This window comes from Drosophila albomicans, chromosome 2L (genome assembly GCF_009650485.2).
Source record: "Drosophila albomicans strain 15112-1751.03 chromosome 2L, ASM965048v2, whole genome shotgun sequence".
Taxonomy (NCBI): Eukaryota; Metazoa; Arthropoda; class Insecta; order Diptera; family Drosophilidae; genus Drosophila; species Drosophila albomicans.
Genome location: NC_047628.2, coordinates 7,991,661 through 8,017,530, shown reverse-complemented (window position 1 = coordinate 8,017,530; position 25,870 = coordinate 7,991,661). Strand labels below are relative to the sequence as shown.

The 25,870-nt window shown below is 42.8% G+C and overlaps 10 protein-coding genes across 10 annotated transcripts; 5 read left to right on the top strand and 5 right to left on the bottom strand.

The window, feature by feature from the left end:
* Window positions 1-143: 143 nt before the first annotated feature.
* Window positions 144-1,962, bottom strand: LOC117564499 (acyl-coenzyme A diphosphatase NUDT19). Its single transcript, XM_034243315.2, has 6 exons — window positions 1,741-1,962; window positions 1,438-1,682; window positions 1,103-1,372; window positions 785-866; window positions 519-726; window positions 144-462 (listed from the first exon to the last, which is right to left on the bottom strand). Exons 1-6 carry the CDS (start codon window positions 1,825-1,827, stop codon window positions 257-259), a joined length of 1,098 nt encoding a protein of 365 aa, XP_034099206.2. The 5' UTR covers window positions 1,828-1,962; the 3' UTR covers window positions 144-256.
* A 102-nt stretch (window positions 1,963-2,064) lies between these two features.
* On the bottom strand, window positions 2,065-3,406 carry LOC117564500 (membrane-associated progesterone receptor component 1). Its single transcript, XM_034243316.2, has 2 exons — window positions 3,307-3,406; window positions 2,065-3,244 (listed from the first exon to the last, which is right to left on the bottom strand). The coding sequence occupies exon 2, from the start codon at window positions 3,150-3,152 to the stop codon at window positions 2,538-2,540; it is 615 nt and encodes a 204-aa protein (XP_034099207.1). The 5' UTR covers window positions 3,153-3,244; window positions 3,307-3,406; the 3' UTR covers window positions 2,065-2,537.
* LOC117564497 (uncharacterized) lies at window positions 3,364-5,301 on the top strand. Its single transcript, XM_034243314.2, has 2 exons — window positions 3,364-4,710; window positions 4,769-5,301. Exons 1-2 carry the CDS (start codon window positions 3,720-3,722, stop codon window positions 5,155-5,157), a joined length of 1,380 nt encoding a protein of 459 aa, XP_034099205.1. The 5' UTR covers window positions 3,364-3,719; the 3' UTR covers window positions 5,158-5,301.
* A 1,787-nt stretch (window positions 5,302-7,088) lies between these two features.
* Window positions 7,089-8,530, top strand: LOC117563685 (uncharacterized). The gene is made up of 3 exons (XM_034242116.2): window positions 7,089-7,205; window positions 7,268-8,178; window positions 8,242-8,530. The coding sequence occupies exons 1-3, from the start codon at window positions 7,128-7,130 to the stop codon at window positions 8,369-8,371; spliced, it is 1,119 nt and encodes a 372-aa protein (XP_034098007.2). The 5' UTR covers window positions 7,089-7,127; the 3' UTR covers window positions 8,372-8,530.
* Window positions 8,531-8,552: 22 nt separating this feature from the next.
* On the bottom strand, window positions 8,553-10,488 carry LOC117564646 (acyl-coenzyme A diphosphatase NUDT19). Its single transcript, XM_034243507.2, has 4 exons — window positions 10,210-10,488; window positions 9,949-10,151; window positions 9,369-9,711; window positions 8,553-8,954 (listed from the first exon to the last, which is right to left on the bottom strand). The coding sequence occupies exons 1-4, from the start codon at window positions 10,309-10,311 to the stop codon at window positions 8,553-8,555; spliced, it is 1,050 nt and encodes a 349-aa protein (XP_034099398.2). The 5' UTR covers window positions 10,312-10,488.
* LOC117564645 (acyl-coenzyme A diphosphatase NUDT19) lies at window positions 10,433-11,924 on the top strand. The gene is made up of 2 exons (XM_034243506.2): window positions 10,433-10,614; window positions 10,676-11,924. The coding sequence occupies exons 1-2, from the start codon at window positions 10,525-10,527 to the stop codon at window positions 11,660-11,662; spliced, it is 1,077 nt and encodes a 358-aa protein (XP_034099397.2). The 5' UTR covers window positions 10,433-10,524; the 3' UTR covers window positions 11,663-11,924.
* A 287-nt stretch (window positions 11,925-12,211) lies between these two features.
* Window positions 12,212-13,710, bottom strand: LOC117564644 (cytoplasmic tRNA 2-thiolation protein 2). Its single transcript, XM_034243505.2, has one exon. It carries the CDS (start codon window positions 13,627-13,629, stop codon window positions 12,424-12,426), a length of 1,206 nt encoding a protein of 401 aa, XP_034099396.2. The 5' UTR covers window positions 13,630-13,710; the 3' UTR covers window positions 12,212-12,423.
* Window positions 13,711-13,785: 75 nt separating this feature from the next.
* LOC117564643 (zinc finger protein swm) lies at window positions 13,786-19,304 on the top strand. The gene is made up of 6 exons (XM_034243503.2): window positions 13,786-13,922; window positions 14,419-14,712; window positions 14,856-15,342; window positions 15,406-17,856; window positions 18,012-18,140; window positions 18,203-19,304. The coding sequence occupies exons 2-6, from the start codon at window positions 14,654-14,656 to the stop codon at window positions 18,446-18,448; spliced, it is 3,372 nt and encodes a 1,123-aa protein (XP_034099394.2). The 5' UTR covers window positions 13,786-13,922; window positions 14,419-14,653; the 3' UTR covers window positions 18,449-19,304.
* A 388-nt stretch (window positions 19,305-19,692) lies between these two features.
* On the bottom strand, window positions 19,693-20,743 carry LOC117564647 (glutathione S-transferase theta-3-like). Its single transcript, XM_034243508.2, has one exon. It carries the CDS (start codon window positions 20,605-20,607, stop codon window positions 19,921-19,923), a length of 687 nt encoding a protein of 228 aa, XP_034099399.2. The 5' UTR covers window positions 20,608-20,743; the 3' UTR covers window positions 19,693-19,920.
* Window positions 20,744-20,827: 84 nt separating this feature from the next.
* LOC117564648 (DNA topoisomerase 3-alpha) lies at window positions 20,828-25,586 on the top strand. Its single transcript, XM_034243509.2, has 5 exons — window positions 20,828-21,066; window positions 21,128-21,761; window positions 22,016-22,477; window positions 22,534-25,170; window positions 25,232-25,586. The coding sequence occupies exons 1-5, from the start codon at window positions 20,905-20,907 to the stop codon at window positions 25,384-25,386; spliced, it is 4,050 nt and encodes a 1,349-aa protein (XP_034099400.2). The 5' UTR covers window positions 20,828-20,904; the 3' UTR covers window positions 25,387-25,586.
* The last annotated feature ends 284 nt before the right edge of the window (window positions 25,587-25,870 follow it).

Below are 25,870 nucleotides of genomic sequence, written 5' to 3'. Positions count from 1 at the left end.
TAGTATTATAACATATTGTACAATTGAAAACGTTATGCTACTGAGGTATATTAACACTATTCTTGATTTTAAAAATGTTTTTATCTTGGTTTTGAAGCTAATTCTAATGAACACGTGTTGTCTGAAAGTAAGCATTTTAAATATCATGCTTGTGAATTTTACGTCTTAAACGGTCTAACATTTTAATCATCAATAACAATATTTCTTGAGAATACAAATACTAAAAAACTGGTTTTTTTAAATACACTACAGCCGTTTAAAGCTTATGCAACTCGAAAGGAAACTTCTGGGGAGGCAAATGTCCATTTGGGGCTTCGAAATTCAAATACAGTTCTATAGCCGTCTGGTTTTTATACTCATAACGATGTATACGTTTGGAACGGGATCTAAGATCAGAGGCTGTCCCTGGAAAACTAATTACATCACTGACCAAATGCGGCTCAGGCACATAAAACTCGTCACCTGCAAGAAAAGTAATAATATCAGTAATTAATCTTTAAAAGGAGCACATAACTCACCTGGCAGTGCATAAACTAGGCTATCGCTGCAACTATAAACGACGGGTAGAAACAAAGTAGTTCCCAGCTTACTACGCTGAACAGCGAACGCGTGAAGTTTCTTATAATCTTTAATGCCCTGCAGACGCGACAGTTCATAGATTTGTGGTGGCAAAAACCACAACTCTCCAAGGTGATATAGAGTTAACAGTTCCTTGGGTGTGCGCCACTAAATTAAAATTTAAATTTAAACTAAATCGTGCAATGCTGAAAATTAATATTTTTACCAAGCACTCTTTGACTTCAGAGGGTTCCACATGTAGACTAGGTTGCGTATTCACAAAGGCCATAAAGAATGCAGTCTCGTGGCTGCAAAATAGAAAGTTCAAGGCTCACAATAAGAAAACAAAGTTTAAGAAAGATAAGAAAATTAATATGAATAATATTTTAGGCAAAACCAATTTTGTTCTGCCATTAATTTTTTATCACCAAAAATTGTACTGAATTTGTAAATTTAGCATTGTGATAAAACGGTTTAGTTAACAGAAACGTGAAGTGCTGTATGTCAGTGCTTATTAACTTAGCATTGTGGTATAACAACTTGCCCTTTTTTGATAATAGCTGGACTGGCCCAAGCACACCACTCCTGTAGTGCCCACAAATCCGGCACCACTTTTAATTCCCGACACAGATCAAGAAATTCGCTGGGTTTGTTATGAACACGTCGTTGCCACGCGTCCCGATCAAAGTTTTGCTGGAACTGCGCCAACAGATGCTCATCATTAAGATGCGCCAGTTGCTCTCGTGTCCGGCACAAAAGAATTCCAACCTCCTCGAAGCATTCACGCAGTGCAGTTAAACGTAGTATTATCTCTCTAATGCAAGTAGCATAGTGATTAGACGCTATATGTACGATACGTGGTTTGTACCTTGAACTGACCGTGCCCAAATTTTTGTACGTTTAAAGAAACGATCATAGCAACCGTTGCCCTGGGGCGCCAACAATCCAGGTCGATGATCACTGATTAGCACCAGACGACGCAGTGCAACTTCTGGGACACCAAATTCATCGAAGTATTCCAGCCAAGCAACGCTTTCATCGCCAACGTTGTCCAACATGCCGCCAGGGAAGACGCACTGATTTTGTACTATAGCCGTGGCATCGCTACGTTTCAGCATAAGCAGCTGTTGAAGAGATCAAAGATCAGATTTGTTGTCAGTTTCACCTGTTGATTCAACTTACATTATAATCTTTGCCACTTGTTGCCGTTGATGGCGGCGCAACCAAAATGAGACTCGCCGATGTGCGGTATTTTGTAACAGATGTCATATTGTATTTTTAAATATATTTCTTACTTAATCAGCAACAAAACCAGAAAAAAAAACATTTGCCAACTGCAGCAGTTAAACAATTGCGTTGTGTGGGCCATAAAGCAAAATCCGATAGCTTATCGATAACTTTACGATTATTATTCAATCCGATTACGAAATGATAATAGCTAACCAGAGGTGAACTTGACACATTTGCTTACACTTAATAGCAACAACAAATAATTCAAATTGCACATATACTTCCCAAATATATATTTATTTTGTAATCAACACTATGCCATATTCATATACATGTACATGTATTTAAACCTTCGGGCTAACAATAATATTAATCATGCCAGTGGAAAAGAAGTACTCTTTTTATGTATACAATTTTGATTAGGTTTCTTTTTTTTAGTGGTGCACAAATTAGATTTTCATACCAACATTAGTTTTTGGTCTTTAGTACATGTATAAATCTTAGTATAGTTTTCCGTTAAATTGCTAAATGTTTTTACAGGTTGCCTGTTCCATTTCGTGTGTATAATTATGTGTATGGTGAGAAGAGGAAGGCTGTGGTGTGTTATCAGTGTGTGGTGTATTGTTGGAGGATGTGGTGGGGAATGCAACAATGTTGATTGCAAAGCTGTGTTCGATATACCGATTTCAAGTGCTCAATCGCCGGCTTTGTGCCCAGTCATCGTTACAACAGCTATGCTTTCCACCACTCTAATCTTTTTTCTTGTCATCAGCAGCGACGGGCGGCACCTCATCATCATCATCGTTCTCGTTATCATAGTCAGTCGGCTGCTCACCGTTACGCAGCAACTTGCCCACATAATCGTATTTCTCCTTGAACTGCATATCCCAATCACGCACTGAATCCATTTCCATGGCGCCCAGATCACTCAGATCATCGTACTCATCCTTCTCATTGGCCACCACACTGAATGTGGCTAAATTACGCGATGCGTCGCGTCCGGCGAATGTAGCATATGGTCCGCCAGGACCATAGAAACGTTTTCCCTTTGTGACGTCATAGACATTACCATTCACGGCAACCAAGACGCGACCATCCGGTTGATTGCCATCGTAGGGTCGCAGCTCCTTGATCGTAAAGTCACGTCGCAACTTTGGTAATTCTGGTTCCGCCTGTTGCTGAGACAAGTCGCGAGCCCCGGGACCTTCTGTGCGATCACGCACTATTTTGTAGACCAAGAAGACAATGATGGAAAGCAGAGCAAGGTTCATGGGACTGTAGAAGATTTCGCGAAATGCGGCTGCCAGAAATGATGAAGATTCCTCGACTGTTGCATCAGTCTCAATTGTGTTTTGCGTGTCCATATTTGTAGATTACTTTCTTTTACTGCTTCCCACACTGTTGATTAACGGACTTTGAACACGTTTCGCTGGAGTTTCGTTTCGTTTTGTGCGTTCTGCGTATTTATAAGATGTAAATTAAGTCTCTTTAAATGTCGTCACTTGAAAATTCACGCACATATAAGTCTTGCATTTATTTATGCACAATATGTGTTCTTTCTAGAACAATAGTTTTCCACCCTGTGTACCTGTGACTGCCTTAAACAGCTGAATGGTTGATTACAGCTGACAGCAAAAAAATAAAAACAAATAATCGGCTATCGGTACACACTTTATCGGTACTTGTTGTTCCTAAGCTGAACACATGCGTTTATCAACACTACCGCCGTTTCAAAGTCGTGCACAACGGCAAATGGCAAAAGCAGCGAATACTATGATAAAAACAAAAACACAAAAACAACCAAATTAATAACGCGGCTTTGAGCAACATAAACAAAAAGAATGGTTTTAGCAGATAGGTTGAGAAGCGTACAACCACGTGCCAAAGAAGCGACCGGAACAGTACGATGCAAGTATTTAAAGGGGCAGTAAATGCCAATTGACATCACTTCAACTTACATCTTCCAAAGCAACAATAGTAACATGAAACTATTTGTAACAATCACCTGGTTGGCATGCATTTTCTGTGCCGGCAGCACTGGTGCAAGCGACGTGCATCAAATTGAGGAGCTGCTAACGGAGAATAACAAGCATTTGGCCGACACTCAGGTGCTAATGAGCCACGTCGATGCCACAAATAAACGTATTAAAGAGGACATTGAAAAACAACAAGTCTGGATAGTTGCCATAAAAAATGTGGACGTTCTCTTGGCCAAGCTTAACGAGTTTCTGGATGTACAATCTGTTGTAGTGTTGGAGGCCTTGCACAATATAACACACAAGGCAGAAGGCTATACCGAACGTTTGTCCAAGGATCTCTTTGGACTAGCGCAATTGCAATTGTCGACTAAGCAACAAATCGTCAATTTGGAGCAGAAGATGGAAGCCTACCAAAAGCACGTGCTGCTCAATGCTCGCAGCATTGACAACAACATCTTGGAGCTGACGAAACTGATTACACGCGCTGTGCTGCCGCAGCTAAATGGACTGCAATGCTCCTTCGATAGTCTGGAAACGTCGCAGATCAACGTTGAGGTAGAACTGAAGGGTCTAGAACGCATAAAGGACATCAGCGACGATACGAACAGCAAGCTCAACACTCTGGGCGAGCAACTGCGCAGCCTGAATCGCACCCAGCACACAGGACTCACTGCACTGTCCTCGGCTGTGAAGCAATTGAAGCCACTCAGCTCGTGGCACATTGAGAGCGCTTTGCGTGAACTGATTATATCCCAGAAACGCATTGAATTGGACTTGGAAGCATGCCAAAAGCACTCGCCACCACCCTTCAGCATTCCCGATATCCCCGTTCCTTATGATGAGTCCTATGAGCCGCAGACAACCAAGGTGCATGCTAGAAACCAAGCTGGCAAGCAGGTGGATCTAGTGCAGGCCTGGAGCATAAAGGAGCCTAGTCAGCAAAGTACGTTCTGAAAACTTACATTTATTTAACACAACTAAGCGTTCTATTCTGTTATCAGGTTCCAGCTCCTTTTATGCGAGTGCTTATGCAAATGCTCCTCAGTCGAAACCAAAACCTGCCAATAGAAATTATGGAGCCAGTCCCGCTAAGCCCGAACCTGGTCATGCAGTGTCCTGGCAACAACCTCTGCCCTGGGAAAGCTACGGCGCAGCCCCAGCACCATCTCCCAAGCCTAAACCATCTGGAGCAGGACGTAATCGACCAGCACCCAACTCCAAACCTTGTGCTCAGCAACAGTCACCCAATCCAAGTCACTATGCGCCAGCAGCTAGCTATGAAGCACCATCACCACAATCCCATTCCCGCCAAGAGTATCAGCAAAAGGGCTCCAAGCCCGGCCAAGCCATATCCTGGTACAGCATTGACGCCCAAGCAGACAGCTATTAAATATCCTTCACTTCAGGGCAAATGAAGTCAATTTGAATTCTCTTCTAAAACTAATTTATATTTCCCTTTTTAGCCAAATTTTCCATCATTAAATAAATATTTAACAAAGTATAAAATATCTAGAAACAAACTTGTATCAATGGAAATGATCTGGCTAAGTAATTCACATCTCTATTTCATCAAATAGAGTCAAAAAAGTCAAATATTTACAAATCCTTCACTTCAATTTACGGAATTTGTCAACAATTAAGACTATGGTCAAAATTGCTAACATACATATGATATATGAAATATGAAATGATGGCAAATTGTAAAGAGCTTTGTAAATTACAAATAAAACTCAAGGAACGCAATTGCAATGGTGGAAAAAACAATCTGTTCTAAACGTTTTATTTTATTGTAATATTAAAGCAATAAAGTCTTAAGTAATTGCTTTGAGCAATAAACAAAATAAAAATAAATAGCAATATTATATTTGTAGGAAAAAACGTATTTATTATGTGTAATCTTTTTAATAAAAGGTCTCGGTAAGCACTTTACACTACGGTTCAAAACCTTTACGAATTTACAATCATTGGATCAAAAATGGAAATTGTTTAATAAACACAATATTTTATATTTTTAAAATGAATATACAAATAAGTACAACTTATGTACATTTTTCTACAATGTAAGCAGGAAGTATAGTATGTCAGTATTACAGAGTAACCACATGACTGTATAACTATGCTGATTTCATGGAATCTCATTATAATTTTGTTGGATTCATACGTGTTTTTAAACCTTCTTATAACAGCGACCCATAGGGTATTATAACTTTGTGCCGGCAGGAAATGTATGTAACAAATGTATGTATATGTACATATTCTTGATCAGCGTCAACAGCCGAGACGATCTAGCCATATCCGACTGTTTGCCTGTCTGTCCGTATGAACACAAATATCTCAGAGACTATAAGAAATAGAGCTATACATTGTTTTTCGACATCACTTCTTATGTTTGCAGGCAGATCAAGTTTGTTTCAAATTTTTGTCGACTCGAATAACAAGCGTACTTTGAAAGCTAGAGGATATATGTTACAATAATGATTCCTGAAATTTTGGTTGCGATTAGATAAAAGTTATTAAAGAAATATTTGTATATGTAAATGCAATATCCTCGGCTCATGTCACGAACTTCGTGTATATTTGTATCGTCATAGTAATATAAATTATATAAATTATTGAATTTAAAAGTCAAAATAACAAGTTTATAACTTATTAATTTAAAAATTTTCCAATATTTGAGTCTTTCCAATAAAGTTTTTAGTAACTCTAAACAAATATATAAAAACAAAATTTTTTGAATGAACAATTCGATGGCCTTAGTTATTATATTATTATTTTTAGTTATTATATTATTTTGTATAATAATTAACATGTAAATAAATAAATGAATAAATGAATGAACAATTCTATTGAAGTCGGAAACCAACAACTAACAACGCTGACGTAGTTGACTTGAGTCAGTCAGAAATTCCGAAATTTTCATTATTTGGCACGATTGCTTTGACCAAAAAGAGGCGCTACGAAACTACGAAAACTATTTATAGCTTTATCATCTAAGAATGTTCAGACGTGACTCAACAAATATTTGCACGTTTCAAGCTCAGTTCAAAATGTCGTTGAACCACTTTAAAAGGTCAATTTGAGATTGGGTCTTAAATGATGATACAACATCATCAACCACAAGATTTGATAGCTTGGCGCACATGTGATAATGACGAATTAAACTGGGTCAGAAACCGTTTTTCTAACTATCATCAAATGGAGTATAAAGAATATTTATAGACCACTTGGCCACAAGCCATTTGCGTACACTGATTAGCCTAAAGTCGACCTGACACGTGCCATGCGACGATCGTTTTGACTATTTAAACTGTAACCCATGACACCAAAAGACAGTTCTGGAATCACAGTCACAGTCCAACCATGAAAAGCCAACTATTCGTACTCATCATCTGCCTTAGCGCTGGTGCAGTCTTTGCTCAGGAGGAGGAGCTCATTGAGGTTCAGCTCATTAAATCCTGGATAATAACATGTTAATAAATTGAATATTCAATCTCCCCCAGATCCTACCGCCAAGGACAACAAAGGCTCCTGAAAAGGGTGTCAGCGATCCCAAAATCATTCGCATTTTGGAAGACAACAGCAAGAAACTCGACATCTTGGACAGGAACACGCACACCATTAGCAACACCCAAAAGGGCATTGAAAACAAGTTGAAGGCCATTGCCAGAGATCTGTCCGAAATTGAGCACATCGAGGATGACCTGAAGAAGCTGGAGAAGCTTACCGCAGACAATTTCAAGTCGACGGCACAGGGCGTCAAAAATTTGACGAACAACATTAAATCCGCTGAGGATCGCACAGATCGCGCCATCCTTGGACTCAGTAAGACTCAACAGGAGATCAAACAGGTGTTGATCCAGGTGGATGCCAATCAAAACAAATACGAAGCGGATCTGAACAATGTGGCCAAGTCTGTGCATGATCATCTTGATGGACTGGATAGTGTACTTAAGCAGTCGGTGCTCAAGGAGTTGGTGAACTTGAACCAAGCAGCCAAGAAATTGGAGAATTCACAGAAGCACATTGAGAATAAGATTGGATACTTGGATGAGCTTGCCGCTTTGACTGGCATTACAGCAAATAAGGTTCAGCTCCTTGAGCAGGGAGTGCGTTCGTTGAATGTCTCGCAGCAGCTGCAATTGTCCGCCATTAGTGAAACAGTGCATCAGGTTGGCTCCACCACCTGGCAGATTGACAATAAACTGGGCGTGCTGCTAAGCACTCAGAAGAACATCGAACGTGGCCTGGAGGAATGCAAGAAGTGTCAGCGTCATCCAGCCCCGGAGCCCTACCATGAGCCCAAGCAACACGAAGACTCCTATGCTGAGCCCAAGCACCACGAGGACTCCTATGCTGAACCCAAGCAACACGAAGACTCCTATGCTGAGCCCAGATACGCTCCCGAGTATGGGTATGTTTCAAATTTCTCTTCCACATTGCAGTATTTTTAGTATTCCTATTTTTGTGCTTATAGCCACAAGGAACCATCCAAGTCATCTTCATCTTCATCATCGAACTCCGAATATGGCAGCGATTATTCCAACTCTAATGCTGAGGAAGCTTCCTATCTCTACCAGCTGTGGTACGGCAAGGATCAGAAGTAGTCGCCTCTATTTCATCTACAACAAAATTTCATTTATTTAATCTAACAACAATTACGTTTTGATTTTTAAACTAATAAATGCACTTTCATGTTGAGCCTCACAATAATTTATCGTGTAAAGTCTGTTTTTACATATTAATAAAAATGGTTGTTTCGAACATTCGAGTCATTCAATATCACATTTATAGCGTACGAGGATCTATGGGATTAACCTGTCCATCTGATGGATCAAAGTTTATCAACAGTTGCGACTCGTGTTGATTTTTATGCTCTGAGCGATGTAGATTTTTGGCTAGCGCTCGAAAAGCTGCAGTAGACAGTGCGGTTTCGATCTTATCCGAGGTGGCATCAGGATTCTCGGGATACTTATCGTCACCAGGCAGCAAATGCACCATACCATCGGTGCACTTGTACATCACAGGATGTATGAGCACACATCCTTTCACTTCGCGCTTCTGGGCAAACTGACGAAGCTGTTCCAGCGATTTAAAGTTAAGGAATCGCGATAGCTCATAGAATTGTGGAGGTGGCAGCCAAATCTCCTTTCTTAATGCGCTCTGCAGATAGTCCAAGGGCGAATGCCACTACAACAAAAGCAAATAAAATTAATAATAGTGGCTTAGTACAGGAAAAAGTCGATAATTTTCACCAACATTAAAATGCAATTTCATAATTTCTATGAATTTCCTTTATATCATTGTATATTTCTGAATGGTGCTTATACATAAAATAATATTTTTTATATGCATATCTTATGAACTTAACATACAATTATTATAAGATCAAAAATAAAAGTTTAGGCTAAACGCACACCAGCTGTTCAGTTTCAACCATTTATCAGCTCAGCAAAAAAATTGTACGATTGTTGTTCGTAAAAAAAGTAAATCCAAAAATATTTTAATTGCGCATTGCAGCGCATGTGTAGAAGAAGTATGCAATTATCAACATTAATTAGGTCATTTTGAAAATTTTGTCCAATTTTCAATATTTATACTTACATAATAGTCTTTAACTTCATTGACCTCACTCAATACATTTGGCTGCTCTTTGAGCGCAGTCAGATAGAAGGCGGTTTGGAAGCGCGCCTTGAATGTCGATGGTGTGCGCCAAGCACACCATTCATGCAGTGACCATACATCGGGTAATACGTCAAGCTCTTCGCAAAGCGTTAGAAACTTGCTGGCATCATTATGCACCTCATGTTGCCAATGCTTACGATCAAACTGCTCATTGAAGCTCGCATATCCGTCTGTATTGGTCCAAGTTTTGCTATCTCGACACAATAAGATGCCCATTTCCTCAAAGGTCTCTCGCAAAGCAGTTAAGCGCAGCGACAGGACTCTGGAAAGAAAAAACTATTTATTCAGTGCACCTAAAACTGTACTGTAAACCTGATGAGACTGTTAAGTAAACTGAGTGTCAAATGCTAAATAACGGACCTGTTAAATTATAAAACCATAATTACTTTTTCTAGTGACATTCATTTTCTTTTCTTACAAAGTTAACATACAATATTCTTCTGATTCCCTTTAAAAAGCGGGTATTGCCAATCATTTAAATGAGTACTAATCAACTTACGTATTTAGTGTCTGATCATTCGGGTTCAAGGCCTCAATTTGTGTCGTCTGACAGAACTCTTTCAATTTAGCAGCGCCAACATCATGGCGCTCAAAATGTTTTAACCAAGCTGGTGAAGCATCGGTTGCTTCACAAACGCCACCAGGAAAAACAGATGAATCCGGCATGAAACTGGACTTTGATTGCCTCTTGAGCAGCAGCGCCTGCAATGGAGACAAATGTTTATCCAACATCTTACACATTTAATCAATATACACAAACATTGTAGTCGTAAGTGGGAGTAGACGGAACAGCGTTTTTGTCCTTTGCCAGGAGTATCAAACTTGCGGATTGACGTAATTTGGTTGTGACTTGTTTTGCCATCGTTTCTTTAGATAACAAAAACAGCAACTAACATCGATAGGTCACACGCGCCTATCGATCACGCTGACAAAAGCTATCGATTGCAAAGCCAAATGTTATCAGCTCAAATTGAGCAGCTGTTTTGAACTCACGATATTTTGCGGGTGCAAAGGTGAGAAAAAATGTTGTTTGAAATGGATTCAAAGACCAGATGAGACAAGTTTAGTTGACAATATGACAAGCATCAAGGATTATAGACCATCGGCTAGTTTAATCCTAGCTGGCAAACAGACATTTCCAGACAGCGAACAATATGATTATAGCGTAAGAAATAAAACTACAACAAAAACAAAACAAAATTACAAATCTGATTTATACTCAACAGGTTTTGTTAATAAAGCGCACGGAACGCACATCTTTTGCCCTCAATCACTGCGTCTTTCCTGGCGGCGTCTTTGACCTCGAGGCGGATGAATCCAACGATTGGTTGGATTATCTACACAGCTCTGGCGTCCAAGACTTCCAACTGGAGTTGCTACATAGTCCCCAAACCTCTGAGAGACCAGAGCTCATGACTCAAGGTCGAAATTTTACGCGCGACATCTCTTTGCGTCTCACTGCCCTGCGTGAAGCTTTCGAGGAAGTTGGTATTCTTCTCTGCCAGCCACGATGTTCTGTAAAGAATTTGACGAACACTACTCATGCAGCTCATGTTCTACTACAGCCATTTGACCGCGAGCTGTGGCAACACCGCGTTCATCAAGATGCAAAACAGTTTTTGCAATTGTGCCGTTACTTAGACGTCATACCTGATCTCTGGGCCTTGAGCGAATGGTCTGTTTGGCGTACTCCCGCCTCGGCAACGAGGAAATACGATTTGGTCTATTATTTTGCCGCCTTGGAGTCAAGCAATGTGCCACTGCTACCCGAACCCACTGAAGTGGCATCGGTTCATTGGCTGCATCCAGGCGACTGCTGGCGACAGTCACAAGAATCCATCATTTGGCTGCCATTTATGCTGCTCTATGAGACAGCAAGACTCATGAACATGCAGAATTGGAAGCAGCTGCTACAATTTGCTAGTCAACGGAGCAGTCGTGGTTCAACGCTGTTTCAACCAATTTATTATCGCTGTGATGGATGTTTGCTTGGCGTTTTGCCCGGCGATGAGCTTTACCTGGACCAGCCGCAAAACTATACGGAGTCAATCATATTGCCGGATTCCATTGAAGAAGTTAATCGACGTGCAAAGCACTATCATCGTTATATCATTTACGATTTTCATCGAGTCGATTTGGCATGCAATATACAGCCACTTGATGAGCATTTGCCACTTCAAGCTCTGGTCAACACTCAGCTAGCTAAATTGTAAAACCTTTTACACTCTTCACCAATTTTACCTCCAACTATTTAAGATGCATTTTACAGTTCAGTCATTAAGGCAGTAATTCAGAAAAGTTTGTATGTAAATATTCAGCGTAACGGGGCAGTAAACATTTAGGTAGTTGTCCTAAAATTACTATTAACTTAACTAAATAATATTATATTCCGTTATGCATAATACTGTGCTTAAATTGCTGATGTTTTTCTTTTTGTGTACATACACTATATACATACTTACATACGTAGATCAAGAAAAAGACGTATACTTGAAGAAAACATCATATTATAAAAGCAGTGCTGGGTAGAAAATAATTTCTAAATTTCTAATTTATAAAGGCTTCTAGCTTTGAGCATTCACGCTGTGCACTAATATTTCAACCCTTAAGTCAATAAAGAAATAAATTAAAACCTAATTTTTTGATAACAAACTTTAAATAGTTATGCTAATACAATAAATATAAAAAAATTGCATTGCATTTTTTTAGACAATAAATTCTGGATACTAATATAATTGAACTGTTCAAATTTCACAAAAACATAATTTTTTATGATTTTCAAATTTAGTTATCAAATTTGTTTTTTTTTTAATGTGGTTCTTCACTGTCGTGATTTTTCTAAATCGGGTTCTAGCATTAAAAAACAATAAAAGATTTCATGTTAACCGAAGGATAAGCTTACATAGACTGTTTGCGATATAAATTACATCTATATATATATATAGTCTATAATATACATATGTACATAGATTTGTCAAAACAAAGTCAGTAAACTATCACTATTTAGCTCTGATTTTATATTGCGACAAGCGTGGCACAATTCGTCGCTTGATTTCAAGCGCATTGCGGCACTCTGCTCCAATTCCGCTACATTATTCTTAAGCTGCAGTGCCGCGCTCATCTCGGAAACAGCCCGTGAGTATTCAATAGCCAGCAACGTGTCCGAAAGTCCCGAATCTAGAACGGATTTGCATAGTTTGCATGTGGAGAGGGTTTCATCTTTCGTCTGTTGGTTGATCGCCATTTTATCACCAGTGCGAAACACGGTGGATACTGTAGATGCATAGTTCTGCTGCAGATTGTCTACAAATGCTCTAGTTAGATTCTGCAGACTGGCATGTGATGATGACTCTTGATTGCCGCTTCCGAAAGGTTCCAAAAGCTTGGCATGCACATAGAATTGCACTTCCTGTTCGTTGAGATCCTTGAGAGGTCGTAGTAGCTTGACTCCATCTGGCAGACGGTCGTCCAGCAGCGCAACATCCAAAGCCACACTGCCGCCGCGACCCAGAGCCACTGAAGTCAACAGTTGAGCGGCAAGCGTTGTGCTTATACTTGGCTCAAATATATGTGAGCATTGCAATTGAGCGGCCACAGCGCCAATGAGTGCTTTGCGCTGCTGCTGCTCATAATCCTGATGAGCAGTCAAACTGCGCAGTTGCTTGGAGCCAGCAATTTCCGAGGTTACAATGTAATCATGAAGCAGCCGCACGTTACTTGGGTCAGCTCCAAGTTGTACAATATAAAATTGAAAAGGTGCATAGCGTATCTGAAGAGCGAGTAGCGATGGCAGCGGGTCGCACGCTGGATCGTTGATGTCCACATAGATCACTTGGGCATTGCAATGCAGCCGCTTAAACGTGTTTTGAGTCTGAGCAAAGTGCAGCATATCTAGCAACACCAAAGACTCAGCGCTGCCATCGATATGAAGCAACACTTCGGCATTACGCGGTAGCAACTTAGCAGCGCCCAAAGCAGCACGGAACTTGTGCCTGGCATAATTCAGGAAACAATCCTGACATTCGGCAGCACGAAAGTTTAATTTGTAGAGTTCATTGGAATTAACGCCACACTTGTTGCAAATACCAGTGCCGAGGACAGTGCCCGTTGCTGTTGAACCAGTTGGCATTGCATGCGTGGCACCCTCGTCACCAAAGTCATCTTCGCCAATACTACACATTATCCAAAGTATTTCAAGAGCAAACGAAATTAAACAAAAACTCAATCTAAGCACGACAACTGGGCGCGTGTTTATATTAGAGGTGGCACACTACTTTTGTCGTGTAATCAGCGTCGCTAACGATATCGATAATTGTGTGCTATCAAGACAGTGTATGTGTGCGATATGCAGCCAACTCGTCTAGCAAGCAACCTTGCGCGCAGCATATAGTGCAGTGAAAAATACAAAAATAACTATATTAAACTGTAATTTATTGTAAAAGACTATTGCATAAGTTAAATTTAGTGCATAAGGTATGTGAAAAATGTATTAACAACCAAAACAAACTACGATAAGTAGGCGAAATTTGAGCGCAAAATTTTGGGTGTACGCTTTGCATGTGTGCGTTTCTGTGTATGAGAGTATGAGTGCATGTGCGTGTGTGTGTTGTGTAGCCATTCGTACGCAAGCAAAAGTATCGGGTAGCAAAATCGAGAAACTTTCTTATTGGAATAATATACAAAAGCGAGGGCTGTCACGCTAACGAAGTACGTTTGTGTGTGTATGTTTGTTTAAGCCAGCTGCTGTCAAATTGCTAAAATTACATCAATATTTTGCAGATATCAGACCGAATTGAGTAATACATAAATTGTAAGCAATTTGATAGAAAATATTTACAGCAGTTGTGCCCTTCGTTTAATAAAGTGCGTATGATAAGGGAGTTGTAAAATAAGAAGAAACAGTACCTTCATGGCCCAAAAAATCCCAGTGCTAATAAATTTATTGTGTTGTTCTTGTGTTTATTTGCAGGCATTCTAGCTAATATTGTACATATATCATAAAAGCAGTAAACTCGAAACAAACCCCCCGCCCAGTGGTGGTTAGACAGAGACGGCGCAAGCAGCAGCGGAGGTCATATTAAAAATAAGTATATTTTTGGCCCCTACACATAACAACAACAGCAGCAGCGACAGCTCTGAGAAAAGGAAGAACGCAGATCAACGCAAAGGCAGATCAGCAACAACATTTGCGGCTATTCAATAAAATGATATTAGAGAACTCGGATAAGCTCAAGGATTGGCTGAGCGTTGTGCTCGAGCCGCTGTAAGTATTAATCGAGATTATCGATAACTAGAGTTGCGATACAAACGCAAGTTACGAAATGGGGCTATCGATTGCAGTATTTGATATTTGAATTCGACTTTAAATTAAATTAAATTTAATTTTCTTCTATTTATTTAATCTAGCTGCGATGCTGACTCCTCGGCTTTGGCGCGTTACGTGATTGCGTTGCTGAAAAAAGATAAATCGGATAAAGATCTCAAACGCATCATGATCGAACAATTGGATGTGTTTCTCTCTGAGGAAACGACACGTTTCGTTGATCGTCTGTTTGATGCCATTGCTAGCGAGGAGTATCTAACGAATCCCGCACCAATGCCAGCATCCATGGCAGCGACGTCTTCTAGTGTTGCCGAACTGGAATTGGAGCATGACCTGGATGGTATTGCTGATCTTGAGGCTGTATTGGCTGCAGCTTCATCACCGCCCCCACCCCCGCCAAAAGATAATGTGATAAAGCCCGATGGCAATCAGCAGCAACAGAATAACGAAAGCAGTAGAGAGCCCGCGTCCGAATCACAGTCTTCGATGCCAGGTAACAGTGTCTCAGCGACTGCCACAGATGCACCACAAAGCACAACAGGGACACACAGCACCAAACCAGCCTTCGATGTAAGTCTTCCTTATATCTCTTTCTCAGACAATTATAATAATAATCTTAACTTTGCTTGGCAGCACAAAACCAAAGACTCTTACAGCAGCCATCAACAACAGCAGATCACGCATCATCATCACCACAGCGGCAGCAGCAGCAGCGGTGCGGTAGCTGGCGGCTTTGTGCGCAGCGCTAGCCCGCCTATGCGTAGTTCCGGTGGCAGCAATCCTGCTGGTGGTGCCTATGCCGCAGACAAGGAGAATCAGCCGCGTGATAGTCGCCGCCGTCGCGCTTCCTTGCGGTCCCGTTCACGTTCCCGCTCTCGATCCAATGATCGCTCGTTTAGGCGCTCGCGTTCACGGGATCGTCGTGTTAATGAGCGCGAAAAGAGTCAGCGACAGTTTCGCAACAAATCTCCACCAGGTGGTGCTAGTGATCAGCGACATAGGCGCAACAACAACAATAACAACAACAATAGCAACAACAGCAGCTTTGACAGACGTCGCATTGGCAACAGTAACAACAGCAATAGCAACATGGATGAACGCGGTCAACGCTTTGGAGGCAACAAGGGACGACACTCGCCGCGCAGTCGCTCCAATTCCCCGGAGACACGCAACACGCGCCGTGGCAACAATGTGGAACCCATTGCCGGTTCCTCAGCGTCTGCAGCGGGCGCTGCAGTTCCAGTGCCGCCGCCTGTGGTGCATTCGGTGGCGCCAGTGCGTCAACGTTGTCGTGACTTCGACGAGAAGGGCTATTGTGTGCGAGGCGAGACTTGTCCTTGGGACCATGGCATAAACCCTGTTGTCTTTGAAGGTATTAACAATTCGGCACTGATGATGTCAATGCGCGAGTACAATCCCGATGCCCCAGAGATTTGGGCACGTGGCGGTCCGGCTGGCGTGCCGGGCGTAGCAGGCGCCGGAGCTGGCAGCCAACCACCTTTGCCTGGACCACCTCAACCGGGTCAGAGCAGCATCAATCCGTTCAGTGGCAATGTGCGCGCCTGTGCACCGCTGGGTGTGCCTAATCCAGCGGATTATTCACGCCAACCAGGTCAGGTTCCGCCGGTGCCCGCACCGCCGCCAATGATGCCATTTCCCTTCAATCCTACAGCGGTCACAACACCTCTGCAACGTCAACTCATTCCCATTCCGGTGATGGATGGTGGTGCCGGCGGCATTGCTGGCGGCATTCCTGCCGAGATGGGCAAACGCCGCTTCGAGCTGGAGGACAGCGTGGCCATTGCCGATGTGCCCAGTAAAATGCGCAAAGTGCCCATCAACAGTCGTCTAGGACCCCGCGTCAATCCTAATATGCAGCAACACAACAGCTCGCTAGAACTCCGCAAGGTGCCGCGTGGCCTGAATACTATTGCCCATCTGAACAACCATTTCGCCAAGTTTGGCAAAATCGTTAACATACAAGTGTCATATGAGGGAGATCCCGAGGCGGCTATTGTGACCTTCTCTACGCATGCGGAAGCGAATGTTGCCTATCGCAGCACCGAGGCGGTGCTCAACAATCGTTTCATCAAGGTCTTCTGGCACAACGACAACAACAGCAGCGGTGGAGGTGGCGGCGTTGGCAACAGCAACGCCAACAACAACGAATCGGGCAATTTAAATGTGAATCGCAAGAGTCAATATCATTTGCATAATGTGCCCGCAGTGCCAACGCCGAATGCAGATAGCGCCAAGATCAGTAATAATGGAAATCTGACCACGCCTCTTGGCGAGGCAGGCAGCACGAACAACAACGCAGCAGGCATTACGCCCACATCCTCCGATCAAGCTTTGGCCAGCACAGCAGCGCCAGCTTCGATGCGGTTAAAGCTCAACACGAGCGCAGCGGCAGCGGGCAACACGGCAGCGAATGGTGCTGCTGCACGTGGACTGACACCTGCAGCAAATGCAGCGAGTATACGAAAGAAACAGGAGGAGCAGCAGAAGGCGATGCATCAGCTAGCCAATGGACTGCGTAAGCGGAAGCAGGAGTTGCTACAGAGCTATGTGAAACAAATGAAAACAGCACTGGAACTAGTCGAACGCATGGATCTGCAGGATGTGCAACGTGCACCGACGCTAGAGACGATCAAAGTGCTACAGGCGACTATTGACAAGTTGCGCAAGGATGTGCATGCCGATCAGGATCAGTTGCAGGCGCAAATTCAACAGCAACAACAACAGCAGCAGCAACAACTGCAACCGCAGGCCGTTAAGAAAACCAAAGAGCAACAGAAGAAGGAGCTGCTCGACATGGAATTGGAGCTGATTGCTCAGCAGCAGGAGGGTAATGATACAACTGCCATACAGAAGCGCCTTGAGGAGCTGCAGCGCACGCTCTCCGGCACAGGAGGCGGACCTCTTGGTACAGCCGGCGGCGGTGGCACAAAACCAGCCGGAGGTGGTGCACGAAAGCGTGCCACATTCCCCGAAGGCTCCACCCGCGTAGATCGACGACCTAAAGCAATTGTCGTTACCGGTTTTGCCGCTGAAGAGGCCGATTTTGTGCTGGGTCACTTTAAGGTAAATATGCAATACACAACATACAAGTGTTGCGAAAATAACAAAATTAATACAAAACTCTAAGAATAAACACATGTTTGCAATATCATTCAACTATAAATAACTAACTAAGTATATACAACTTATAATTAAATAATCATATAAAATGATTGCAGCATTTCGGCGAGATATCTAAGCACGATGTTGACCGTGAAATTCCACAATTGATACTCTCATATGCCACACGCATCAATGCGGAACAAGCTGTGCTCCGTGGCAAAATCTATAAGGACAAGCGTCTGCAGGTAAGTAAAAGGCTCGTGAGATCAGTTCGAATTACTAATAACACTTTGATGACTGTATATAGATATCCTGGGCACCTGTAGTGACGAAGCCAGCAGCTGTACCAATGGGCGCACCGGCGGATAAGTTGGCCAGCTCTATTATTTCACCTCTTTCGAATGCGGCTGGTGATAAACTGGACAATCCGAAGCAATTGATGCAGTCGGTAAGCGAAAGTGAGTCGCTGTTGGGAAGCGATACACTGCCAGAGCTACGTCTGGAGGATGAAGAGGAGGACGAGGAGTCTGAAGATCGTTCCTGGCGCCGTTGATGCAACGCCCCGCCGCGCTCCTCCTAGTGCGGGGTGGCAAGCTCGATGTGGCTCATAATCGTTAGGCAAAGGCAAAGCATTATTGTATTTCTATTTGTTGTTATTCTATATCTAAAACTGCGCGTATGCAAAACAAAAGCAACATTGTTAATTGTATACAACGCATCCACAAAACAAAAAAACACACAAAAAACAAGCGCTAACATTGTAAACAAAAAGGCAAAAAACAGCATGCCCCTCAAAAAAAAGAATGGAGATTTGCAAATGTTTGTGTGCAGGTCTACTGCTAATCCTAAAGGAAATTCAACCGTAATGGTCTTAAATTAAACGCTCTTACTATTACTAATATTTACCGAATATAAGTTATATATTTGTATGTATTGTATATGCTTATACAATTGTACATCGCATTCGATAAACGAATGGATTTAGGGTTTAGACTAAGCGCCCATTTATAGTCCATAAATAATAACAGGAGCAACAATAAGCAACACCAACAGAAGAGAACATGGAGAGGAATCTGGATCAAAATCAACACCAACAACAGCTACACAATTATGCGTGTGTTAAAAATGCAGCTAATGCATTGATTAAGCATCTTATATTAGGTACTTCTTTGTATTTACAATTTTTTCCCCTGCTATCCTTTATGTTCAGTTAAACAAACAAACAAAACAAAAAGAAAACAAAAAACGAAAAACAAACAAAAAATTACTAAACAAAAAAATGGTAAAACAAAACAAATCAAAGTAAAAACAAACAAAAAACATAGCAACGTGAATACAAGAGCAAGTTATATAGAGAGTATAAAAAATAAAGTAAATAGTTTCGTATTTGCTTTTAATTTCACATAAAATACAAAATTGTTTTATTTGCAATGTGGAAAGTGAAAACAAGTCTAGTGGCACATTGCCGCATTTCTTGCGATAAGATTGATGTGATAACAATTACGTTATCAGAACTTGATCCCCCATGGTCCGGTTGTTAAATTAATATTATATTATGTGGTAAGCAAAGTACATAATACTAAAACCTTCCTTCTGCTTACTCTTTCAAGAGTCATACATACATATATGTATATACTTTTAGATGCAGATATAAATATGGTAAGATAACACTACTATTATATCATATCTAAGTGAAACAGGTTTCAAACTCGAATAAACTAAAATTCGAGTTGAGTTTTCGGAACTCGTTCCCTCGCTTCATTATTATTTCGGTAATATACAAAAACAAAAATTTTAAATTTTTTAAAATTATATTGAACACAAAAATTTGACAGTGTTATATTGCATCGACATAATATTACTTATACTTCCAAGCGAATCCTTTTTAAAGCACGTATTAATGTCAAATCGTTTAAATTGACATTAATATATTCAACTCTAGGTGCGAGAAGATGACAAGCTATAGTATTTATAACATATTATAATGTTAACATTTAGGCAGCCATTCGCAGGTTGAGTTGCAGTTTATAGCTTGGACTGAGCAGTCACCTTGGATTTCCTTTGAAGGAATGCATAAGCTTTATCATGATAAGGCTGGGAAGCGTCACGTACACGATCCAACCATTTTGCCACTTTGGGAAACTTCTGCTCATCCACCGTGTACTGGCAAAGCTTGAGTTGCTCAATATCAGAGGAGCTGAACAAATCCGCCACCGTCAGATGCGAGCCAGTCAAGAAGTTTTGGTTCAACCAAAAACGTTCAAGTAATTCCAAACTATTGTCAACATTATTGATATAGTTCTCAAGCTCTTCTGGCTTTGGCTTTGGTGTAATGCCATTGATGGGGAATAACCATCCATCTCGAAAATACAGATTGCAAGGTAATTTCAAGTTAAAGTGTTGCCATTCCAGATACTCATCTATGCGGGCTCGATCTTGAATGGACTTTGGATACAGTTGTTCCGTGAGTTGCTTCGTATCGGCCAAATAGCGAACCATAGCAAGACTTTCGGACAAATGGAAGCTCCCGTCGACCAATGCAGGCACTTTTTGGAAGCGATTGATGCTCTTGTACTCATCGGATAGCTGTTCCTTTTTGCGCAATGCCACGGGGCATTCTTCGAATGGGGTTTTGGCCAATTTTAGTGCAATCCAAAGTGCACGCGCAGGCGGAGACAGTAGATCGTAATAATACTTCATTGCTGAGGCCATGTTGATAAAGTAAATTCAGCAATTTCGATCGAGCTTTGAAGAAATCAATTAAGGTACAAAGATCAGACGGCTAACAGCTGGTAATCGGTCCTTGTTTACTTCTTTTTTTTAAATAAGATTGCGACGATAAACTCTATTTGACTATATCGATTACTTTGTCGATGTAGATTTTCCAACCAATCGATTAACTTTTTCAATTCTTTCATAAGCTACTTTCATGGTTTTGCCATCTCCAACGAATATGTTGCTTGTGGCGGGAATAAATCATAATTCCATCGATTGTTGACCAATTCATTAATGTTTAGTCTCTTAAAATGTTTGCGGTATACAAAGTGTTCGCGTTACTTTCACAGCACTAAGACTATAAGGAATAAAGAAATGAAATTTCTCAATGTGGCCGAAAAGAACGATGCGGCCAAAACCATCGCTGGCCTTTTATCCAATGGAGCTGCACATCGAGTAAACAACAAGATGTATTTGTGGACATATCCGGCTTATCATTAACTAATCTTTATTGCAGCGTGAAGGCTACTCGGTGTACAACAAAATTTATGACTTCGAAGCTCAAGTGCGGGGTCGCAATGCCAAAATGGTTATGACTTCCGTCTCTGGTCATTTGATGCAGCTGGAGTTCCTCGTCTCATATCGCAACTGGCGCAACGTTGATCCACGTTCGCTCTTCGATGCTCCAATTCGCAAAACCGTCGGCGAGGACTATCAGGGCATTAAGAGGACGCTGGAACGTGAAGTACGCGGCTGCCAAGGGTTGATCATTTGGACGGATTGCGATCGCGAGGGCGAAAATATTGGCTACGAGATCATCGAAGTTTGTCGCGCCATCAAGCCCAATTTGACCATCTACCGTGCCAGTTTCTCAGAGATTACAACACCCGCAGTTCGACGTGCATTGCAGCAACTTGGCGAGCCGGACAAAAGGCAGAGCGATGCTGTCGATGTGCGTACCGAATTGGATCTGCGCACTGGAGCAGCCATCACACGGTTTCAGACGCTGCGTTTGCAACGCTTATTTCCCGAGAAGATTGCTGACAAGCTCATATCCTATGGCAGCTGTCAGATACCCACGCTAGGCTTTGTGGCCGAGCGCTACAAGGAGATCGAAGCGTTCGTATCAGAGGCTTTCTGGAAGATAAGAGGTAGCTACTTGATATTTAGATTATTAGTTATTCTCGCTACATACTGATTTGAAGGTTCTTGGCACTTAATACCGATCCGATATTTAGCAGATAACTAATCAGGCACAACACGGCAATATATTTTAATCTATAAACAGCAGTCTTTGATATTCTAAAGATCTTAGCAGCAGATCGTGTATTTTGTAATATTGATTTCTTTACACTTTCTTCGATCGTGGCTTTCATTCTTGTTTTTAATGTTAATTTCACCGCAGTGCTGCACACCATCGAAGAGCTGACCGTGGAGTTCAATTGGGCACGGAATCGACTGTTCGATAAGGAGGCGTGTGAGAACTATCTGCTGCTTTGCCTGGCGGAGCCGGAGCCGCGTGCCACCGTTGAGAGCGTCACCGTAAAACCCAAGCACAAGTGGCGACCCACTCCCCTGGATACGGTGGAAATGGAAAAACTGGGATCGCGTAAACTAAAACTCTCGGCCAAGGAAACCATGACGATAGCCGAAAAGCTGTACAGTAAAGGCTTAATTAGCTATCCACGTACCGAGACGAATCAGTTCTCTAAGGAATTTGCGCTAGCACCACTTGTCGAGCAACAGACGGAGCACGAAGCTTGGGGTACGTTTGCGCGTCGCGTGCTGGAATGGGGTCCAAATCCGCGCAATGGTAACAAATCGGATCAGGCGCATCCTCCGATACATCCCACAAAGATGGTGACAAGTGAGTTGTGCACACTTTATATTAAATTATCTCATTTATTATTACATGCCTTATAGATTTGCAGGGCAACGAGGCTCGTGTCTATGAACTGGTTGTGCGACACTTTCTCGCCTGTGTCAGCAAAGATGCCGTTGGTTCGGAGACCATTGTCAATATTGACATTGCGGGCGAGAAGTTTAGTGCAAACGGCTTGGTTATTCACGAGCGCAACTACTTGGATGTCTATGTGTATGACAAGTGGAGTGCTAAGCAGATTCACGACTATAAACAGGGTCAGCGCTTTGAACCCACCGAGATTATGCTGCATGAGGGCGCCACAACAGCGCCACCTTTGCTCACCGAGGCCGATCTGATAGCGTTGATGGAGAAGCATGGCATTGGCACCGATGCCACGCATGCTGAGCACATAAACACCATCAAGGAACGCGGATACATTGGCGTCGTGGACAAGGGCGCCCTCATTCCCGGTGTCATTGGCATGGGCTTGTATGAGGGCTACGATGCCATGGAGCTGGCTCTGGCCAAACCGCAGCTGCGTGCTGAATTCGAGGCGGACTTGAAACGGATCTGTTTGGGTGAAAAGGATCCCAAGCAGGTGCTGCGCGAGCAAGTTGCGAAGTACAAGCAGGCCTATCAGCAGATCACCGACAAAATTACCGCCATGGATGCGAAGATATCGCAACGTTTGAATGAAACTCCCGTGGCCACGCCCGCAAATGATACTGCACCCGAAGCAAACGGCAGCATGATACGCGAGTTGTTCCAGTGCCCCAAATGTGATATGGCGCCATTGGCACTGAAGCCCAAAAAGAATCCGGGCAGCTTCTTCATTGGATGCCTCAATTTCCCCGATTGCAAGAACGTAGTGTGGCTACCCGAGGACTGCAAGGATTACCAAGTGCTAGACGAGTGCTGTGCTCAATGTGGTGAGGGTTACCACATGCTCAAATTCCGCTTCAGCACGCCCTACTATCGCGGACTGTTTAATGCACCCAGTGGCTGGTACAAGAATTGCCTGCGATGTGACGAGTTGTTTCGCAGCACCTTCAACATTAATCTGGATCAGGTGAAGCGTGTGGGACGCATTGTGGCTCAGACGAACGGCGCTGGTAGTGGACCAGGTCCTGGGCCAGGTGGCGGTGGCTCTAGATCAGGTGGTGGAGCGACTGTCAGTGGCTGGGGCACGGCTGGCGGAGGTGCTGGTGGCGACGGCGCTTCAAAGGCCTCAAAGTCAAAAGGCAACACTGCAAGCAAAACCACAAAGAAAGCTGCAGGTGGAGTCGCGGCCAGCAGAATGAAGCGAAATAGCAAAACTGAAGCTACAACTGGAACTGGTGGTATCAGAAGCTACTTCACGGGAGCCGCTAGCTCAAGAACTGCCAGTCTGGATGGCTTCTTTGACAGCAATGATGGTTTCGAAGAGCAGATGCTTGCGGCCGCCTCAGTTGTTGAAACGAATCCGCTGCCAGCAGCTGAGCTGGACGACGATATTGCCGCCGCCTTTGCTGCCGATGATGATGCTGACTTCGAGGCATTGGTTAACGCAGGTGGCAGCAATCCGCAGCCACCTCCCTCACCGCCACCAGCAGGCGAGCCACAGAATTTAGACGACAGCTTGACTCAATGGATGAAAAAAAAATACGAGGCCGACGAGGTGCCAATGGTGTGGGGCAGACAAGCGCGTGCTGCCGCTGAGGCACAGCCAGCGCCCAAGCGCGTGCGACTCAGCGATGCTTCAATGCCAGACGCAGTTGCTCCTAGCGCGGTTCTTTGCAGTGGCTGTCATCAGCCAGCGCTTCAGCTCACGACACGTTCTGCTGGTCCCAATCAAGGACGACAGTTTTACAAGTGTCCCAAGCAACAACAGTGCAAGTTCTTCCAGTGGGCTGATGAGCAGCCGCCTGCCACATCAGCCGATAATCCTACACTAGTGGCTAACAGTGGAGCAGCAGCACAAACAAGAACACAAGATTCCCAAGACAAAGATACATGGGGAACGGCTGGAGCAGCAAATCGCAATAACAATTCCTGGGGAACTTCGCAAAATTCTGATGCGTGGGGCAGCGGTAATAGCTCGTCAGGCTGGGGCACAGGTGGAGCTGCGCAGCAAAGATCTAGAGGATCAGAGGATTCTGAGACGTGGGGATCAAACGGTGCTGCAAATCGTCGAGGCAGCACTTCGAACGAAACTATATCCTGGGGCAGCGCTGGAGCTGCAGTGCCGACATCAAGAACATCACAGGATTATAGCCATAACGCATCTAGTTGGGGCACAGGCGGAGCAGCAAATCAAAAAGCGGGAAGCTCAAATGCAAATTGGGGCAGAAATAACGCTACCGAAACTAGCTCATGGGGCAGCAGCAAAAACAATACTTCTAGCTGGAACAATTCACAACCCAACCGAAACAACGTCACAAAATCTGCCGCTACAAGTCGTGGCAACAACTCGAATATAACTTCTAGCTTTGGCGGGACCAAAATGCGTTCCAATTCCAGCAGCACAGTGACCATTACGCAAAGTCCCAAGCGACCAGCAGCTAACTCCAACAATGTTCAATGCAATTGCGGCAAACCCGCCATCAGTCTGATTGTGCGCAAGGAAACGCCAAATAAAGGACGACCTTTTTATTCCTGTGCCAATCGAGAAAAAAGCTGTGGTTTCTTCCAGTGGGCCGACACTGATGAGAATCAGGGTAAGCAGTGAACCATGTGATATGCTTAGAAAATGCATTAAACCCTTTCTATCTTTTGCAGGCAATCAGCAACAAGGTCGCTCTTCGGCAACAACGGGCGCAAGAGCAGCACCAGCTCCTACAAATGGCAATCGACAAGCACGTCGCTGTGGATTGTGTCGTGAGGAGGGACATACAAGGAACAAGTGTCCACGTAAGAACGATTTCGACTGCTGAATGAAAAACGGAAAGAGCAGACTTCAGTAAATATAATTTAAACATTTATTGGAGCGAGCAACAGATATCAGTTGGTTATATAGTCCAATCCTTCCTAGGTTTGGGTTACAAGCATTTGTAGCGCGAAAAAAAAGATATGTAAAATAAGGTACACATTTTGTATATACTGTATATACGATATCGTAAAGTGCGACCCATGTTTTATGTTTATGTATAAAAAATAATACAATAATGCATGGGTGCGTTGTTAAAGATAAAATAAACTGCCATTAGGCGTAACGGATTTCAAAGGACATGTTCGTAATGCTTTTGAAAATGAAATAAAAAAGCCCGAAAACTACGAATGTTTATCGAAAATCCATGTCCTTAAACTGCCATACAGTACATTATCTTATCTAATATTATGTATACGTTTCGATTTTATATATATAACATATAAACATGCCTTTGTTTTTCTTTCGTTTTGTTTTACACTCATAACATA

Excerpts from the sequence above, each read along its gene's own strand:
- LOC117563685 (XM_034242116.2), top strand. The coding sequence starts at position 7,128 with ATGAAAAGCCAACTATTCGTACTCATCATCTGCCTTAGCGCTGGTGCA. Across the intron at positions 7,206-7,267 it reads AGGAGGAGGAGCTCATTGAG|ATCCTACCGCCAAGGACAAC; the intron begins GTTCAGCTCATT and ends AATCTCCCCCAG. Across the intron at positions 8,179-8,241 it reads AGATACGCTCCCGAGTATGG|CCACAAGGAACCATCCAAGT; the intron begins GTATGTTTCAAA and ends TTGTGCTTATAG.
- LOC117564497 (XM_034243314.2), top strand. The coding sequence starts at position 3,720 with ATGCCAATTGACATCACTTCAACTTACATCTTCCAAAGCAACAATAGT. Across the intron at positions 4,711-4,768 it reads AAAGGAGCCTAGTCAGCAAA|GTTCCAGCTCCTTTTATGCG; the intron begins GTACGTTCTGAA and ends TTCTGTTATCAG.
- LOC117564645 (XM_034243506.2), top strand. The coding sequence starts at position 10,525 with ATGACAAGCATCAAGGATTATAGACCATCGGCTAGTTTAATCCTAGCT. Across the intron at positions 10,615-10,675 it reads GCGAACAATATGATTATAGC|GTTTTGTTAATAAAGCGCAC; the intron begins GTAAGAAATAAA and ends TATACTCAACAG.
- LOC117564643 (XM_034243503.2), top strand. The coding sequence starts at position 14,654 with ATGATATTAGAGAACTCGGATAAGCTCAAGGATTGGCTGAGCGTTGTG. Across the intron at positions 15,343-15,405 it reads GCACCAAACCAGCCTTCGAT|CACAAAACCAAAGACTCTTA; the intron begins GTAAGTCTTCCT and ends TTTGCTTGGCAG. Across the intron at positions 18,141-18,202 it reads ATAAGGACAAGCGTCTGCAG|ATATCCTGGGCACCTGTAGT; the intron begins GTAAGTAAAAGG and ends GACTGTATATAG.
- LOC117564646 (XM_034243507.2), bottom strand. The coding sequence starts at position 10,311 with ATGGCAAAACAAGTCACAACCAAATTACGTCAATCCGCAAGTTTGATA. Across the intron at positions 10,152-10,209 it reads CTCCCACTTACGACTACAAT|GCGCTGCTGCTCAAGAGGCA; the intron begins GTTTGTGTATAT and ends TCTCCATTGCAG. Across the intron at positions 9,712-9,948 it reads AATGATCAGACACTAAATAC|AGTCCTGTCGCTGCGCTTAA; the intron begins GTAAGTTGATTA and ends TTTTCTTTCCAG.
- LOC117564644 (XM_034243505.2), bottom strand. The coding sequence starts at position 13,629 with ATGTGTAGTATTGGCGAAGATGACTTTGGTGACGAGGGTGCCACGCAT.
- LOC117564647 (XM_034243508.2), bottom strand. The coding sequence starts at position 20,607 with ATGGCCTCAGCAATGAAGTATTATTACGATCTACTGTCTCCGCCTGCG.
- LOC117564500 (XM_034243316.2), bottom strand. The coding sequence starts at position 3,152 with ATGGACACGCAAAACACAATTGAGACTGATGCAACAGTCGAGGAATCT.
- LOC117564499 (XM_034243315.2), bottom strand. The coding sequence starts at position 1,827 with ATGACATCTGTTACAAAATACCGCACATCGGCGAGTCTCATTTTGGTT. Across the intron at positions 1,683-1,740 it reads CAAGTGGCAAAGATTATAAT|CTGCTTATGCTGAAACGTAG; the intron begins GTAAGTTGAATC and ends TCTCTTCAACAG. Across the intron at positions 867-1,102 it reads CCAGCTATTATCAAAAAAGG|CCACGAGACTGCATTCTTTA; the intron begins GCAAGTTGTTAT and ends TCTATTTTGCAG.
- LOC117564648 (XM_034243509.2), top strand. The coding sequence starts at position 20,905 with ATGTTTAGTCTCTTAAAATGTTTGCGGTATACAAAGTGTTCGCGTTAC. Across the intron at positions 22,478-22,533 it reads TCCCACAAAGATGGTGACAA|ATTTGCAGGGCAACGAGGCT; the intron begins GTGAGTTGTGCA and ends CATGCCTTATAG. Across the intron at positions 25,171-25,231 it reads CGACACTGATGAGAATCAGG|GCAATCAGCAACAAGGTCGC; the intron begins GTAAGCAGTGAA and ends TATCTTTTGCAG.